The sequence below is a fragment of the Lucilia cuprina genome, chromosome 5 (genome assembly GCF_022045245.1).
Source record: "Lucilia cuprina isolate Lc7/37 chromosome 5, ASM2204524v1, whole genome shotgun sequence".
NCBI lineage: Eukaryota > Metazoa > Arthropoda > Insecta > Diptera > Calliphoridae > Lucilia > Lucilia cuprina.
The window spans coordinates 9,038,221-9,053,528 of NC_060953.1; the positions used below are offsets into that span (position 1 = coordinate 9,038,221).

The following is a 15,308-nucleotide window of genomic DNA, read 5'->3' on the forward strand; positions in this document are numbered from 1 at the left end:
GATCAGAACTAGAACAGAACTAGAACAGAACTAGAACAGAACTAGAACAGAACTAGAACAGAACTAGAACAGAACTAGAACAGAACTAGAACAGAACTAGAACACAACAAGTACACAACTAGAACACAACTAGAACACAACTAGAACACAACTACAACACAACTACAACACAACTACAACACAACTAGAATACTACTAGAGCACAACTAGAACACAACTAGAACTCAACAAGAACTCAACTAGAACTGATCAGTTTCGACTTAATTATAATTGGTTTCCTTTTCATTTGCTCCCCTAGTGCCTTACTCTGTTTCTAAATCTACTTCCTTTCCCTTTTTCTTCATAGTTCACTTGCCAAAATATTTAAGCCTTCTTAAGCTGTCAAATTCCTATAACCAACACAAAATTTTCAAATGATTTATGTTAAATGTCATTAACTGAAACTAAATCTACTCCCACAAAACCAACTTTTCAAAAGCAAATTGTTATATTTCAACAAAAAAAAATCTTCCCAAAAAAATAAACTAAACAAATGATTTTTTTGAAGCTATTAGGCGTCAACATGTAGCCACTCGACAAAACCCAAAACCTTAAATAAAATGACCTCCAACCAACAAAATTTCTGTTTAAGATGACAGTGGGTCCCTAAATATTTCGCGTGTTTTGCTATAGCTCAATTCTACTTTACAACTCGTTTTTTGTATTGTGGTGGTGAGCAAAAAAAAAGCTTATGTTTTGACATTTGTTATAGATTACATGTTGTTGTTTTTGAAAGAAAACATTTCAAAATTTTTGCATTTTTTTGTTTGCGTTAAATCCTTGTTCTTTTCATTATTTTTATGCCACCCAATATTTTTTTGGGTTTTTTGGTTTTTTTTGTGTTGTGTTGTGGGGCGCTAAGAACTCTTCGTGTCTAGCAACATTTAAAGTGTATGAATGTTGGCATTTGTTGAGCCATGTAATTGTAATTCATCATTCTGGGAATGAGCGTTTTTTTTTTAGTTGGTTCCTTCCCTCTCCCTTTTTGGGCAAATTTATCATACAAAGTTTTTGCTATAAAATCCTTGGAACAAAAAATTAATGACATTTGTTTATATATTTTTTTTTTGTTAAAAAAAAAACATCTGCATTTCATGGGGTTTTTTTATATTGTATTTAAAAAGTGGATTTTTTTTTAAAAAATGACGTTTAAGGAAAATTTTTGATAATAATTTAAAGAATTGAAAAATTTTAGGAAAATTTCTATTTATTTAAAATTGCTTTAATGTGAAACCTTGTAGTATTTTCTTTGTGCAACCAATGCACTGCACATTGCATTTGCTTCTCGTTTGTGCCACAACAGATTTTAAGGAAAAGCGGCATTTTAAATAAGAAAGAAGTTTTTGTATGTTCATTAGTAAGACCAGTTGGTCAGTTGTTTAAAAAAAAGAACAGAAAATATAAAATGTTTTCTTTACTTTTTCCTTTTTTTTTAGCCAAAAATGCCTTAAGCACTGCAGTAAGTGTGCTCTAAAGACAGTTAGTTGTATGCTTCTTTTATTGCTTTCCAAGGCAAATTGCGTTTGCTTAGGTTTAAGTGTAATATTCTACAATATCTTTTGTAGTTGTTGCAACTTAAATTTTTACAGGTTAATTTTAAATGCAGCAAGTAGCCCGCAAGTTTTTTTTTGAAAAGAAGTGGCAAGAAAATTTATAAAGAAAAAAAAAACTTGGCAATATGCAAACTACCTAAGGAAATGTTGCCATATATTGCTTTGGGTGTTTTTTTTAAGAGAAAAATTTTTTTGTTGTACAATATTTGTTTTAATTTAAAGTTTAACGTTTAAATAAATTATATTTTAGGTTAAAATCTTAAGAAATATTTAAATTTTTTGAATAAAACTTAAAAAAAAATTTAATTCATTTCTTAATTTTGTTTAAGTCTTGTGAACTGTAGATTTAAGCGAATTGAATGAATTTTTTATATAATATTCTTTAAAGTGTTTACTTTAAGTTAAAAAAAAGTTTGGAAATTTTTTTAAAAATTCATAATTTTATGAAAATTTTAAAAATTGTCCAAAATTTTTGAAATTTTTTTAAAAAATTTTTTAATATATAAAACAAATTTAGAGTGTTGTAAACTCTAGAGTAGAGTGATTTCAGTGAATTTTTAGTATAACATTCTTCAAAGTGTTTACTTTAAGATTCAACAAAAGTTTTGAAAACTTTTTAAGAAATTCATAATTTTATGAAAATTTTAAAAATTGGTAAAAATTTTAAAATTAGTTTAAATTTTCTTTAATATAGAAAACAATTGTTGAGAATTGAGAACTTAAGACTTAAGCGATTTGAGTGAATTTGAGTGAACAAAGTGTTTACTTTAAGATTTTACAAAAGTTTTGAAAATATTTCAATTTTAAAAAAATTTAAATATTTTTCTTAAATTTTAAAATTTGTTTAAAAATTTTTTAATAAAGAAAACAACTTTTGAGATTTGTGAACTTTAGAATTAAGCAATTTGAATGAATTTTTCAGTATAAAATTCTTCAAAGTGTTTACTTTAAGATTCAACAAAAGTTTTGAAATTTTTTGAAAAAATTCATAATTTTATGAAAATTTTGAAATTTGCTTGAACTTTTTCAATATAGAAATCAAATGTTGAGTTTTTTAAACTCAAGAGTAAAGCGATTTGATTGAATTTTTAGTATAATATTGTACAAAGTGTTTACTTTAAGATTAAACAAAAATTTTGAAATTTTTTTTAAAAAACTCATAATTTTTTTAAAATTAAAAAATTTTTTTTTAAACTTTAAAATTTTTCTATTTTTTTTTTATAAGGAAACAACTTTTGAGAATTGAGAACTTTAGTCTTATGAGATTTGAGTGAATTCTTCAAAGTGTTTACTTTAAAAAAAGTATTTGAAAATATTTGAACTTTAAGAAAATTTTAAAAATTTTGTAAAATTTTATTTTTTTTTATTTATTTTTTTAGATTTAGTTTTTATGTAATTTTTCTTTTTAATTTGAAAATTCCTTTGAATTTGTATAATTTTTCTGTTTTATATTCTATTTTATAAATAATATTGACATGTGTCATTATGAGTCTTAATCCTTTAAAACTTTAACAACTAACATAAAAACACTTGCTGTCAATTGAAAAAAAATAAACCACTTCTTTAAACTAATCCTTTTTTTTTTGAAATAAAATTTACATCCCTTTTTTCTATTAATATTTTCTATTATTTGCCTGTTTTGAAACATCAATTGTAATTATCCCCCTAAAAACATTTCAACACGCACACTGACAGTTTCTATAATTTTTTGACACCTCATAAATGACAGTTTGAAAGCAGGGTTGGTTTTTTTGAAAAACAAGTAAACACATTATTGCAAATGTTGTCTACAAAAAAATGACAACATATATTTTCCATAATCCCCGCATTTAAAATACAAATAACCTTTCTCGTTCCCCTTTTCTTTAACTTTTTATATTGAAATAAATAATAAATTTTTGTAAAAACCTGAAAAAATTAATTGTTAAGTTAGAAAAATGTTTCGACTTTTTGACCACATGTCTTTTATAATTATAAATTAAATTTTTTTTTCAAATGATAACATCATAATGTTTATCAGATGAGTTTTTTCAATAATATTTAACAAATTATTAAATATTCCAAAAAAAATCAACCCTGTTTCCTAACCACAAATATTTCATAATCTTTTGCCAACACCCTTGTTGCTTTGAACTATAAATTTTTGACAGTAGTTTATAATTAATTACAGTTACAGCCATAAAAATCTCTATTTAATGTAGTTTTCTTTTGGCGCCATATTTTTAGTTTGGACCTGAATGTGTAATAGAGTTAATGCAGTTTTTATTTTTGTAACATGGTTGTAATTTTAACATGTGTAGCAAATGTAGTTAAATGTCTAATGCATTAAATATTTACCAAATATACAACTGACATTTGTAATACAGGGTCATCAGTATTAGAAAACAATGACATACTCTCTCTCCCTCTCTCTTTTTCTTTCTCTCACACTAGTTACTTCCTAACAAAGCAAAATCTCTATGACTTTTGTGCACAAGATCTTTATAATAAATCGGGCTATTTAATGTTTGTGTAACTATCCCTCTCTCTCTTTCTCTCCCCATGACTCTGTTTGACACTCTTCTTACTCTACAATTTTGGTCCTTCGCATAATTTATGGCGTTGACAAATAATTTCATTTTTATTATTATTGCGTTAGAAAAAAAAGAAACAATAATAAAAACTAAATAATAAATTTTTATTGCCTTCGATTGATGACAATTGTTAATGGTTTTACGAGTAACCGTTAGTTCGATTTCCAATCTATTGCATAAAAATCGAAGGGAAGGGAAAAAAGCAACAACAACAACAACAACTAAAGTAGCAATATTGCTAATGTTAGTTAAATCATTTGTTATGTTATGAAGTCTAGTAAAAGTGCAAAAGGGAAAAATAGTTTGTTATGTTTCTTTATCGTTTAATGAGGCGCGTTAAAACAAACTAATAACACGAAAGTTTCTGAAAACCTCTTCCACATTTTAAAATCAACACCTTAAAGAATAACTTGACCAACTTTCACTTAAATCGATCTAAATTTGAACTCAGGACACTACAGCAAAGTTAAAAAATTTTATTTATTAAGTTTAAGCCTAAAATCTTTTGTAGTGTAAAATTTTGTTAGAAGTTTTCTTAAAACTTATTCTACATTTTTAAACCAAGAGTTTAAGGAACCACTTGACAAAGTTTCACTTAAATTAGTATGAAATTGCACTCAGGGGGTTGCACCAATATTGCAAAAATTTTTAAAAATAAATAAAAAAAAATATTAGGTATAACCATGAAATCTTTTGTAGTGTGAAATTTTGTTAAAATTTTCTTAAAACTTATTCTATATTTAAAAACCAAAACTTTAAGGAATCACTTGACAAATTTTTACTTAAATCGGTTCAAAATTGCCCTTAGGGGGTTGCCTCAAAGTTGCAAAAAATTGCAAATATTTTAAAAAATAAAAAGTTTTACCATAAAATCTTAAGTGGTGTAAAATTTTGTTAGGAGTTTTCTTAAAACTTATTCTACATTTTAAGACCAACACTTTAAGGAATTACTCTACAAAGTTTTATTTAAATCGGTTCAGAATTGCTCTCAGAATGTTGCACAAAAGTTGCAAAAAAATTTCAAATATTTAAAAAAATAAAGCAAAAATATTAGATTTTATTATGAAATCTTTTGTATTTTCTTAGAAGTTTTCTTTAAAGTTGTACCATATCTAAAAGACAACACTATGGGCTTTCAGTGGCCGAAGTTTCAGTCCAATCGGTTCAAAATTTCAAACAGTAGACTGCATTAAAGTTGCAAAATTTTATATATTAAATAAAGAAAAATTTTGGGTTTTCATTTTAAACCTCAAGTGGTGAAAAATTTTGTTAGAAGTTTTTTTAAAAATTAAACAATAATTTAAAGACAACACCTTGGGGGTTTACTGCCCGAAGTTTCAGTCCAATCGGTTTAAAATTTCAAACAGGAGACTACAGGAAAGTTGCAAAATTTCTTATTTAAAAAAATAAAAATATTATGTTTTTACATTAAATCTCAAGTTGTGAAAAATTTTGTTAGAAGTTTTCTATAAAGTTATACCATATTTTAAAGACAACACTTTAAGGTTTCATTGGCCGAAGTTTCAGTCCAATCGGTTAAAAATTTTGAACAGAAGACTGCAGCAAAGTTAAAAAATTTCATATATTAAAAAAAAATATTGGATTTTCACTTTAATTCGCAAGTGGTGAAAAATTTTATTAGAACTTTTATGAAAATGAATAACACAATTTAAAGCTAACACTTTAAAGAATTAATCGCTAAAGTTTTATTTTAATCTCTTCAAAATTGCCCTCAGGGGATAACATCAAATTTGACAAAAAATTGCTAATGTTTTAAAATTAAAGAAAAAATATTAGTTTTTCCTTTTAAATCTCTTGTAGTGAAAAATTTTATTAGAACTTTTCTGTAAGTTTATTCCACATTTCAAAGCTAACACTTTAAGGAATATGTTTCCAAAATTTCAGTCAAATTGGTTTAGAATTGCTTTCTGGGCTTTGCATCAAAGTTACATATAATTTGTAAATGAAAAATTTGCTATATTCTCATTTAAATTGCAAATATTTAAACATTTAAGTAAAAATTTCTTTACAATTTTAAACTTATTTGAAAGCTAATACTTTCTTAATGATTTTGGTAAAATTTTATAAAATTTTCTTTATAAATGACGAAGTTAGAGCATATAAAACTTTTGATGAAATTAAAAAAAATTTTAAAAATTTTCTTAATTTTTTTAATAAAAAAATGTTAAATATCTTATTAATAATAAAACTATTTTTTCTCTTTTTCTTTACAGGTATGTTATCTATCTAACAAGTTCTATGAATATCTATAGTAAGTAAAAGCTTGAGATTTCAACTCAACCTTCAGAAGCTATCAACCGACCATCATCATAATGATTGTCATTTATTGACTGTTTAAAAAGAAAAATAAATTTCTTTTTTTAAAATTTTTATTCTATATTTAGTAAAATCCTTAGTTTTATGTGTTCGCGTCTTAGTTTTAAAATGTTGTTCCAAAAGTTAACTAATTTAAAATGCTCAACACGCAATTTCTTTGCGGCGACTTTAGCCATAAAAAATGTGTTGTGTTATGCATATGCAATGTCAGTCGGAAATTTTGTTCTTAAAGTCGGGAGTTGGGGTAACCACGCAAACAGTCTGGGCTAATAATATCAAACATGACAGTTAAGTTTTTTTTTATTATTTAATTTTCTTTTTTTTTTTCTTACAAAACAGATTTTTTTTAAAGAGAAAATAAAATTTGTCGAGATTTAACGAAGCTTAAACCAAGTGTAAAGAAAAACTTGGAATAATTTATCAAAAGAAATTAACTAAAAGTTTAAAATTAAATTAAGGGATTTAGTTTAGAAACAGTTGCAATAAAATCAAATAAAAATTAAAATAATTTAAATTTTTTTGTTTTTTTAACAAAAATTTTAAATAATAAAAAAAATTGATAAAATTACAATTTTAGTTTAAATTTTTACATCCTCAAAAAGTCAACACTTTAAAGAATTATATAAAAACATTTTACTTAAATTGTTAAAAAAAAATTTAACAAAAAACTAGTAACAACGATACGATCTGTGGGCCTAGAGTAATATAGTCTGTAAAAAATTAAAAATTATGTTTTTTACATAAAATCTTAAGTAGTGAACAATTTTGTGAGAACTTTTTGTAAAATTTTTAAGTCCAGGAGTAATAAACCCTTTAAAGAGTTGCTTCACCAATTTCTTTAAAAATCGGTCAAATAATACCAACTGTGGACCTAAAGTAAAATGGCCTATATTTTTAAAAATAAATAATTAAGTTTTTGTACATAAAATCTTATGTAGTGAAAAATTTTGTGAGAATTTTTTATAAAATTTGTAAATCCAGGAGAAGTAAACCCTTTAATGAGTTACTCCACAAAATTTTAAACAAGTCGGTCAAATAATACCATCTGTGGACCTAATGCAAAATGGCCTATATTCTGAAAAATTAAAAATTAAGTTTTTCTTCATAAAGTCTTAAATAGTGAAAAATTTTATTAGAACTTTGTCTAAAATTTATAGTTCCAGGAGAAGTAAACCCTTTAAAGAGTTACTCCACAAAATATTACACAAATCGGTCAAAAATTACAATCTAAGGACCTAAACAAAAATGGCCTACATTTTGAAAAACTAAAAATTAAGTTTTTTACATAAAAACTTAAATAGTGAAAAATTTTGTGAGAACTTTTTGTAAAATGTTTAGGTCCAAGAGAAGTAAACCCTTAAAAGAGTTACTTCACCAATTTTTTTTACAAATCGGTTAAATAATACCATCTGTGGACCTAAAGTAAAATGGGCTATATTTTGAAAAATAAAAAATTAAGTTTTCTCATTCAAATCTTAAATAGTAAAAAATTTTGTTAGAACTTTGTGTAAAATTTATAAGTCCAATTAAAGTAAACACCTTGGGGAATTACCCCACCAAATTTTATACAAATCGGACAACTAATACCCTCAGTAGAACGAATGCAATAAAGCCTAAAACTTAAAAATTTTTGGATTTTCCTTAATTAATTTTTAATTACCCAAGAGAGAGGGAGGGTCTTAAATAACCCCTATCATGCTGTCTAGCCTAGTCTTAATCTTTACATATTAATATATATCTGGCCCTTATTATCTTAGTTAAAACCTCCTCCATTTAATTTCCTGTTGATTTTGTTTTGAAAAAAAATATATATATAATTTTTTTCTGCCTTTTTTAAATTCTTGATTTTGCTTTTTTGTCGGTCTTGTCTTGGGTTCACGTCTAAACTGTTTGCTGTAAATTATAATATGAAAACTATACTATAAATGGCGACAGTTTAAGTGGAAAATTGCATTAGCAGGCAGGCAGGCACGGCACAATGCCACAAATGCATAAAAACAACAACAATAATAAGACGACAGCAGTGATATAGTATTTTAAAGGGAAGAGAGTGGAGGCCTCTCTTTAGTCAGACATAAGTATTGCTATAGTGCAGTAGGTGTTACAGTGATATCAATGGGTTTTAAAGTGTAAATATAGTTAAAAGAACTTTAAAGGAACAAAAGAGAGATAAAGAGCAGTGAAGGCTTTACTTATATGGGCACAGAGTAACCAAATAGTTCTAGTTTTGCTTGTTATTTATACATGTGTGAGTAAACTTACGCATGAAAAGAGAGAGCATAAAAAGCTTTACTTATAACGGGTATAGGCAAAGAGTAACCAATTAGTTCTTTGACTAGTTTTGCTTGTTATTTATACATATGTGAGTAAACGTACGCGTGAAAAGAGAGAGCAGAGAAAGCTTTACTTATAACGGGTATTGGCAAAGAGTAACCAATTAGTTCTCTAACTGGCTTTGCTTGTTTTTATACATGTGTGAGTAAACGTACGTTGGAAAGAGAGAGTACAAGTTAGAGCTCGTTATATTTTGCTGTTTGATAACAAGCATCGGCAGAGAGTAAGCAATTAGCTCTCTGATTAGTTTTGTTTGTAAAAATATGAGAACTTTAGTACTAATGAAATCAAAAGAGCAAGATATCATTGAAGAAAGCTCTTTACCTATCTCTGCTTTTAATATACATATGTTAATGAAAAAAGTAAACAAAATATAAGTTTCTAAAGAAAATCTCTCCATTGTCATCACTGTTTTACATATTTTATTCTAGCAAAAGGCAAAGTGTTATATTCGATGAAATATTTTATGATTTTTTTTTTCTTTCTTCCTCCAACTCCCAGTAGAAATCTTTTGTCTTTTGCCTGTAATAGTTAACATTATCATTGTAATATTTTTACTTATGTTGACTCTACAGGCAGTCATTGTCATTGCCTGTGTATATTGCTAAAGAAGAAATATGGATATGGTGATTTGAAAATCTGTTTAAATTTGTTTGAGAAAAAAATCATCGCATTTATTAATAGTCAAGCTATTTAAAATGACTATAATTTACTATATAATGATGCAAAAAGGAGAATGCAAATGAAAACAAGAGACAAAACTTTAAATGAAAATTCCTACGCATTATTTAAATAAATTGCCTGATATTTGTTGAAAAACAAAAAAATTAACAACAAAAAGGAAGAATCTTTAATGTTTAATACAAATTAATAATTTATTTAATTTAATCATGTAGGAAGCAAGCTTAAAGAAAACTTCTTTACTTTTTTAACTTTTGTAATCTAGGCGTTCTAATCCGCTGGCTATTAATCTTGATATTTGGCCAATTTTAATGAAATTTTACTCAATTATTGCCTAAAGTGTCTACTTTACAATTACATTAAAATTAAAGTAAAATTTTTAACAAAATTTTTCGCTGCTGTATATTTAATAGGGAAACCTGTAGTTTTTTGCTTTAAAATTATACATGATATAAACTGCCACCCAATGACCATAGTTCTTTAATGATTTTCTTAAAATTTAGCTGAAAAATACCTTATAGTGTCTAGTTTAAGATAAACTATAATTTTTCAGCAAAATTCTAACAAAATTTCTCTTTACTTGACTTTAAATGAAACCACTTTTCAACTTTTTTTGAATAATGGCAAACTTTGCTTTAACCTTATAAACACAATTTTCAACAAATTTATATAAAATTTTGCCAGTAAATCCCTCAAGTTGTTTACTTTTAAAATTTTTAATAAAATTTCAACATATTCAAAAAAAATTTTTTGTTATTTACAATTTTAAGTCAAAACTAAAATATAAAATTTCAAAAACCTAAACGCAATGATGTCTTCTTAAAAACTTAAATAGTGAAAAATTTTCTTAGAATTTGTTTTAAAATATTATAATTATTGCAAACTAAACTATTTAAAGAATTATGTGTTGAAATTTCTTTAAAATCGTAGCAAAAATTACTTCATTAATGTGACTTTAATAAAGTCTTTAGTTTTAAGAGGAAATTTTTTTAAAAATTTTTACGCTTAAACTTCTTTAAAGAAAAATTTTGTTAGAACTTTGTTTGAAATTTTTACAAAATATTAAGTTAAACTCTTTGGGGAATAATTGAACCAAATTTCAGTCAAATCGGTTAAGGTTTGCTTTCTCTAAATAAGTTTGAACTTCAGTAAATGCTTGAAAGCTTTTAAACTAAAGGTTTTCCTTCTAAATTACGAATTGTTAAAAAATTTGTTTAAACTTTTACAAAATATTAAACTTAACTTCTTTAGGAGTTATACAACCAAATTTCAGGCAAATCGTTTAAGTATTGCCTTCCCCAGATAAGTCTAAACTTTGGTTATTGCTTGAAAGCTTTTAAACTAAAGGTTTCCTTTTAAACTGCGAATAGTAAAAAAATTTGTTTAAACTTAAGTTAACATTTTTACAAATTATTAAACTAAACTTCTTTTGGAGTTATACAACCAAATTTCAGACAAATCGGTTAAGTATTACTTTCCCCAGATAAGTCTAAACTTCGGTTAATGCTTGAAAGCTTTTAAACTAAAGGTTCCCCTTTTAAACTGCGAATAGTGAAAAGTTTTATTTAAACTTACGTTAAAATTATTACATATTATTAAACTAAACTTCTTTAGGAGTTATAAAACCAAATTGCAGACAAATCGGTTAAGTATTGCTTCCCCTAGATATGTTTAAACTTAGATAATGGCTTGGAACCGTATAAATTGCAAGTTTCTGGCTTCAACTGCAAATAACAAAGAAATTTTGTTAAAGCGAGAGCTTAAAGCTTTAAAGTTTTATAAACTATACACTTTAAGCCACCGTTGAGCCAAATTTCTTTTAAATCGGTTCAAAATTACCTACAGTAGGCGGGCGTTTAAGAAGTGATAGTTACAAAGAAAATTGAAACCGTATAAATTGCAAGTTTCAGCTTGAAACTGCAAATAGCAAAGAAATTTTGGTAAAGCGAGTGCTTAAAGCTTTTAAGTTTTATAAACTAGAGACCTTAAGCCATTGATAAGCGAAATTTCCTTTAAATCGGTTCAAAATTACCTACAGTAGGCGGGAGTTTAAGAAGTGATAGTTACAAGAAAAATTACATACAGTTCTCCCTTTTTAACTGCGGTATTGTGAAACTATTTAATAAAAGCTTAAGCTTAAAGTTAAAAAGCTTTATAATATAAAGATTTAAAGGGAATTTTAAGAACAATTTTAAGAAAATTGGTACAAAATTGTATGATTTTTAAATAAAATTCCTATTTAAAGCCTTAAAACGTTTGTTAAGCCTGTCAAATCTATTCAAATAACTGACTATCAAAAGGTTTCTCTTTTCTTTTCGATACTATTTTCCTGACTTTCCAATGAATGTCTAAGAAGTCTTTGTCTTTTTTACATTTGATAGACTTGTGGGTTTTTTCCCCAGTTTTGTTTAAATGTCTATTAAAAAACTCAACTTTAACAACCAGTAATAATGCAGGGACTTAACATTTTGAAGGGGAGGCTTTAAAGAAAAGAAAAAATTAATAGAAAATTGGCAAAATAAAACGGTAAAAAATACAAAGTTTCCCAAGCTCTAAAAATTTTGCCTCTAGAAAACCATAGTTCAAAATGTACAACAAAGTTCTTATTAGACATTGATATAATCATGAAAAGAAACAAAAAAAACATACTCCAACATGCATGTAGGCTGACTTAGCTGATCCAGCTAAAGCAATGATGAAAACACATGCCATAGAAAAACTCCTTAGTTTTGTGCAAAAAAAAAGGTGCTTGGTACGCATAGATGTTAAAATCTAAAAAAAAACAACTCGTATGTTTAGAGGTCTAAAGTATCTAGTGGATACGAAACCTAATAACAATGTATGTATAGAAATACTTTAATAATACAACAACAGCAAAACATTATTTATGTCTATACTACTCCTACTCCTTTAAGCGTTATCTATAAAACAAAACAGCTTTCATACAGGATCTTTTATATACACGCAATCGTGTTTTTTTTTTCTGCCTTAAACATGTTAAGACAAAAAAGCGCCAATTTTCCCCCCTACACAAAGCTTTTTTTGGTGTTTGTTGTTTGAATGCATAAATTACTAGGGATATGTTGGCTCTAAAGCATTTATACATACATATGTTTTTTGTTTAACAAAATACCTTTAATACAAAATATTGCCTTTGGTTATATAGTCAAATTGTTCTAAACACAAAAAAACGCTTAAAAAACCTAATAATTTGTTAATAAATTTCAGCCTAAAGCTAGAATTGTTTAAAGTATTTTATTTAGTTTACAAATCTATTTAAAAGATTTGAATAAATTTCTTTTAAAATTAAAAAAAAGAAATAAGAAAATTTAAAGGAATTTTAAAACATATTTTTTTCATAAAACTTTCTTTTTACTCAAACTTTGGTTGCGAAAAGAATTTTTCAAAATTTTTAATAGAAAATGAAAGCTAACACTTTAAGCTTTTTATATTATAAATTTCAAAACGTTTCTTTTAAGTTTGAAATTTTGGCGAAATTTTGAAAATCGTTAATATTTCATGAAAAAATGTCTATTTTAAAAACTTAATTTTTTCATAAGCTTTCTTTATGTCAAGGATTTTCAAAAGCTTTTTATAGAAAACAAAAGCTAACACTTTAAGCTTGTTTTACAAGAAATTTCAAAAGTTTTCTATATATTTTAGAATTTTGGTGAATTTTTGAAAATTGTCAATGTTTCAAGAAAAAAATTCTATTTTAAAAACTTAATTTTTTCATAAACTTTTGTTATGTTAAGGATTTTGAAAAGCTTTTTAAAGAAAACGATGGCTAACACTTTAAGCTTGTTTTATTAAAAATTTCAAAAGTTTTCTATAAATTTTAGAATTTTGGTGATTTTGTGAAAATTGTCAATATTTCAAAAAACCAAAAAAAATCTACTTTTGCAAATTTCTTTTTTCACAAACTTTAGTTATAAGAAGAATTTGCAAAATTTTTTTAAAGATAACGAAAGCTAATATTTTAAGCTTGTTTTATTAAAAATTTCAAAAGTTTTCTATAAATTTTAGAATTTTGGTGAATTTTTGGAAATTGTTAATATTTCAAAAAAAAAAAAAAAAAACTTAAAAATTTCTTTTTACACAAACTTTTGTTATAGGAAGAATTTCCAAGTTTTTTTTTAAAGAAAACGAAAGCTAATACTTTAAGCTTGTTTTGTTAAAAATTTCAAAAGTTTTCTATAAATATTAGAATTTTTGTGAATTTTTGAAAATTGTCAATATTTCAAAAAACCAAAAAAAAAAACTTTTGCAAATTTCTTTTTTCACAAACTTTCGTTATGAGAAAAATTTTTTAAAGTTTTTGACATAAAACAAAAGCTAACAGGTTAAGCTTTGTATTTTTATAAATTTCAAAACTTTTTTTAAAGTTTAAAATTTTGATGAATTTCTGAAAATTGTTTATATTTTAAGAAAAATTTTTAACTTTTGCAATTTTCTTCTTTCTCAAACTTCCATAATGACAGGAATTTTGAAAAGATTTTTATAGAAAATGATAGCTAACACGTTAAGCTTATTTTATTAGAAATTTCAAAGATTTTTCTTAAATTTTTAAATTTTGGTGAATTTTTGAAAATTATAAATATTTCAAGAAAAATTTTTTTTCTTTTGCAACTTTCTTTTTTTTCACACTTTGGTTATGACAAGAATTTTGAAAGATTTTTTGTAAGAAATGACAGCTTATAGTTTGAGCTTTTAACATAAATATTTTCAAAAGTTTTCTTTAAATTTTGGAATTTTGGTGAATTTTTAAAATTTAAAAATTTTTTAAAGAAAAAAAATTTTTTACAACTAAAAACAATAAGAAATAATATATTTAAGAAATAATATCCTTAAAAACTAAAGGACTCTTGTAAATAAAAATAAAATAAACACTTTTGTTCGTTTTTGTTGTTTCTGATGTTGTTGTAATTGTTATTATATTCCTTACATTAGTTTTTGTCCAACAATATAAAGGGAAATAAACCAAAAACACAAAACAAACTTTCTCAAACTCGAAATTGCGTGCAAAAGATTCCTTTTTGCAGGAGAAGAAGAACTAAGTTTGTTTACATATAACATAAACATACTGAGTCGAATATATGCAGGCATGTGCGTGGTAGATAAACATGTATGAAATGTTAAGTAGGATGTATGAAGTTTAGGGTAATCACAGCTTAAAAGGAATTCAATCTTTAAAAAATGGGGCGAAAATTTGCAAAATTTCTTTGCTCTCTAACTAAAGTTTAAAACTAAATTTTGAAAATGTTTTTTATAAAAATGAAAGTAGATATTTTAAGTAATTTTTGCAGGAAATTTTAAGAAATTATTTTAAAAATTGTAATTTTGCTAAATTTTTGAAAATTTAAATTTTTTGAAAAACAAAATTTTGAAAGTAAATTTTTCAAAAATTCATTAAAAATCCAAAACTAAAGGAAATTGATGCAAACTCGTTTTATAAATAAACTAAAGTGTTTTCTTTAAGATTAACAAAAAATTTCAAAAAATTTTTTTAAATTATAAAAGTTTGATGAAAAATAACGTGGAAAGAAATTTTCAAATTAAGGTATTTTTTCTAATTTTAGATTCAAAATGAAATATTTCCTTTAAATATTGCTTTTAATATGTTTCTATTTATTGTGTTAAATAAAAATTAAGGTATTTATTTGCGTGCTCTTGTGGCACGCACATGCCGACAGTGATTTTGTATTTTTTTTTTTTTTTTTTTGGTGAATAAATTTTATAAACACTACATGGTACATAAATGTTTAATTCATTGTATAAAAATAGTTTTTTT

At 25.1% G+C, this 15,308-nt stretch overlaps 1 protein-coding gene across 3 annotated transcripts in view; it reads left to right on the top strand.

Moving 5' to 3' along the window:
• The window catches only part of LOC111687894 (putative cyclin-dependent serine/threonine-protein kinase DDB_G0272797/DDB_G0274007), a 116,199-nt gene that overhangs the window by 60,811 nt on the left and 40,080 nt on the right, over positions 1-15,308 (top strand). Inside the window, exon 2 of one of the 3 annotated variants that reach the window (XM_046951019.1) lies at positions 6,400-7,262. The exons of the other annotated variants lie outside the window; for them this stretch is intronic. Coding sequence (XP_046806975.1) covers positions 6,400-6,416 — 17 coding nt within the window. The 3' untranslated portion in view covers positions 6,417-7,262. Of the gene's footprint in view, positions 1-6,399; positions 7,263-15,308 lie in introns of those variants that run through there. 3 annotated transcript variants of the gene reach the window in all.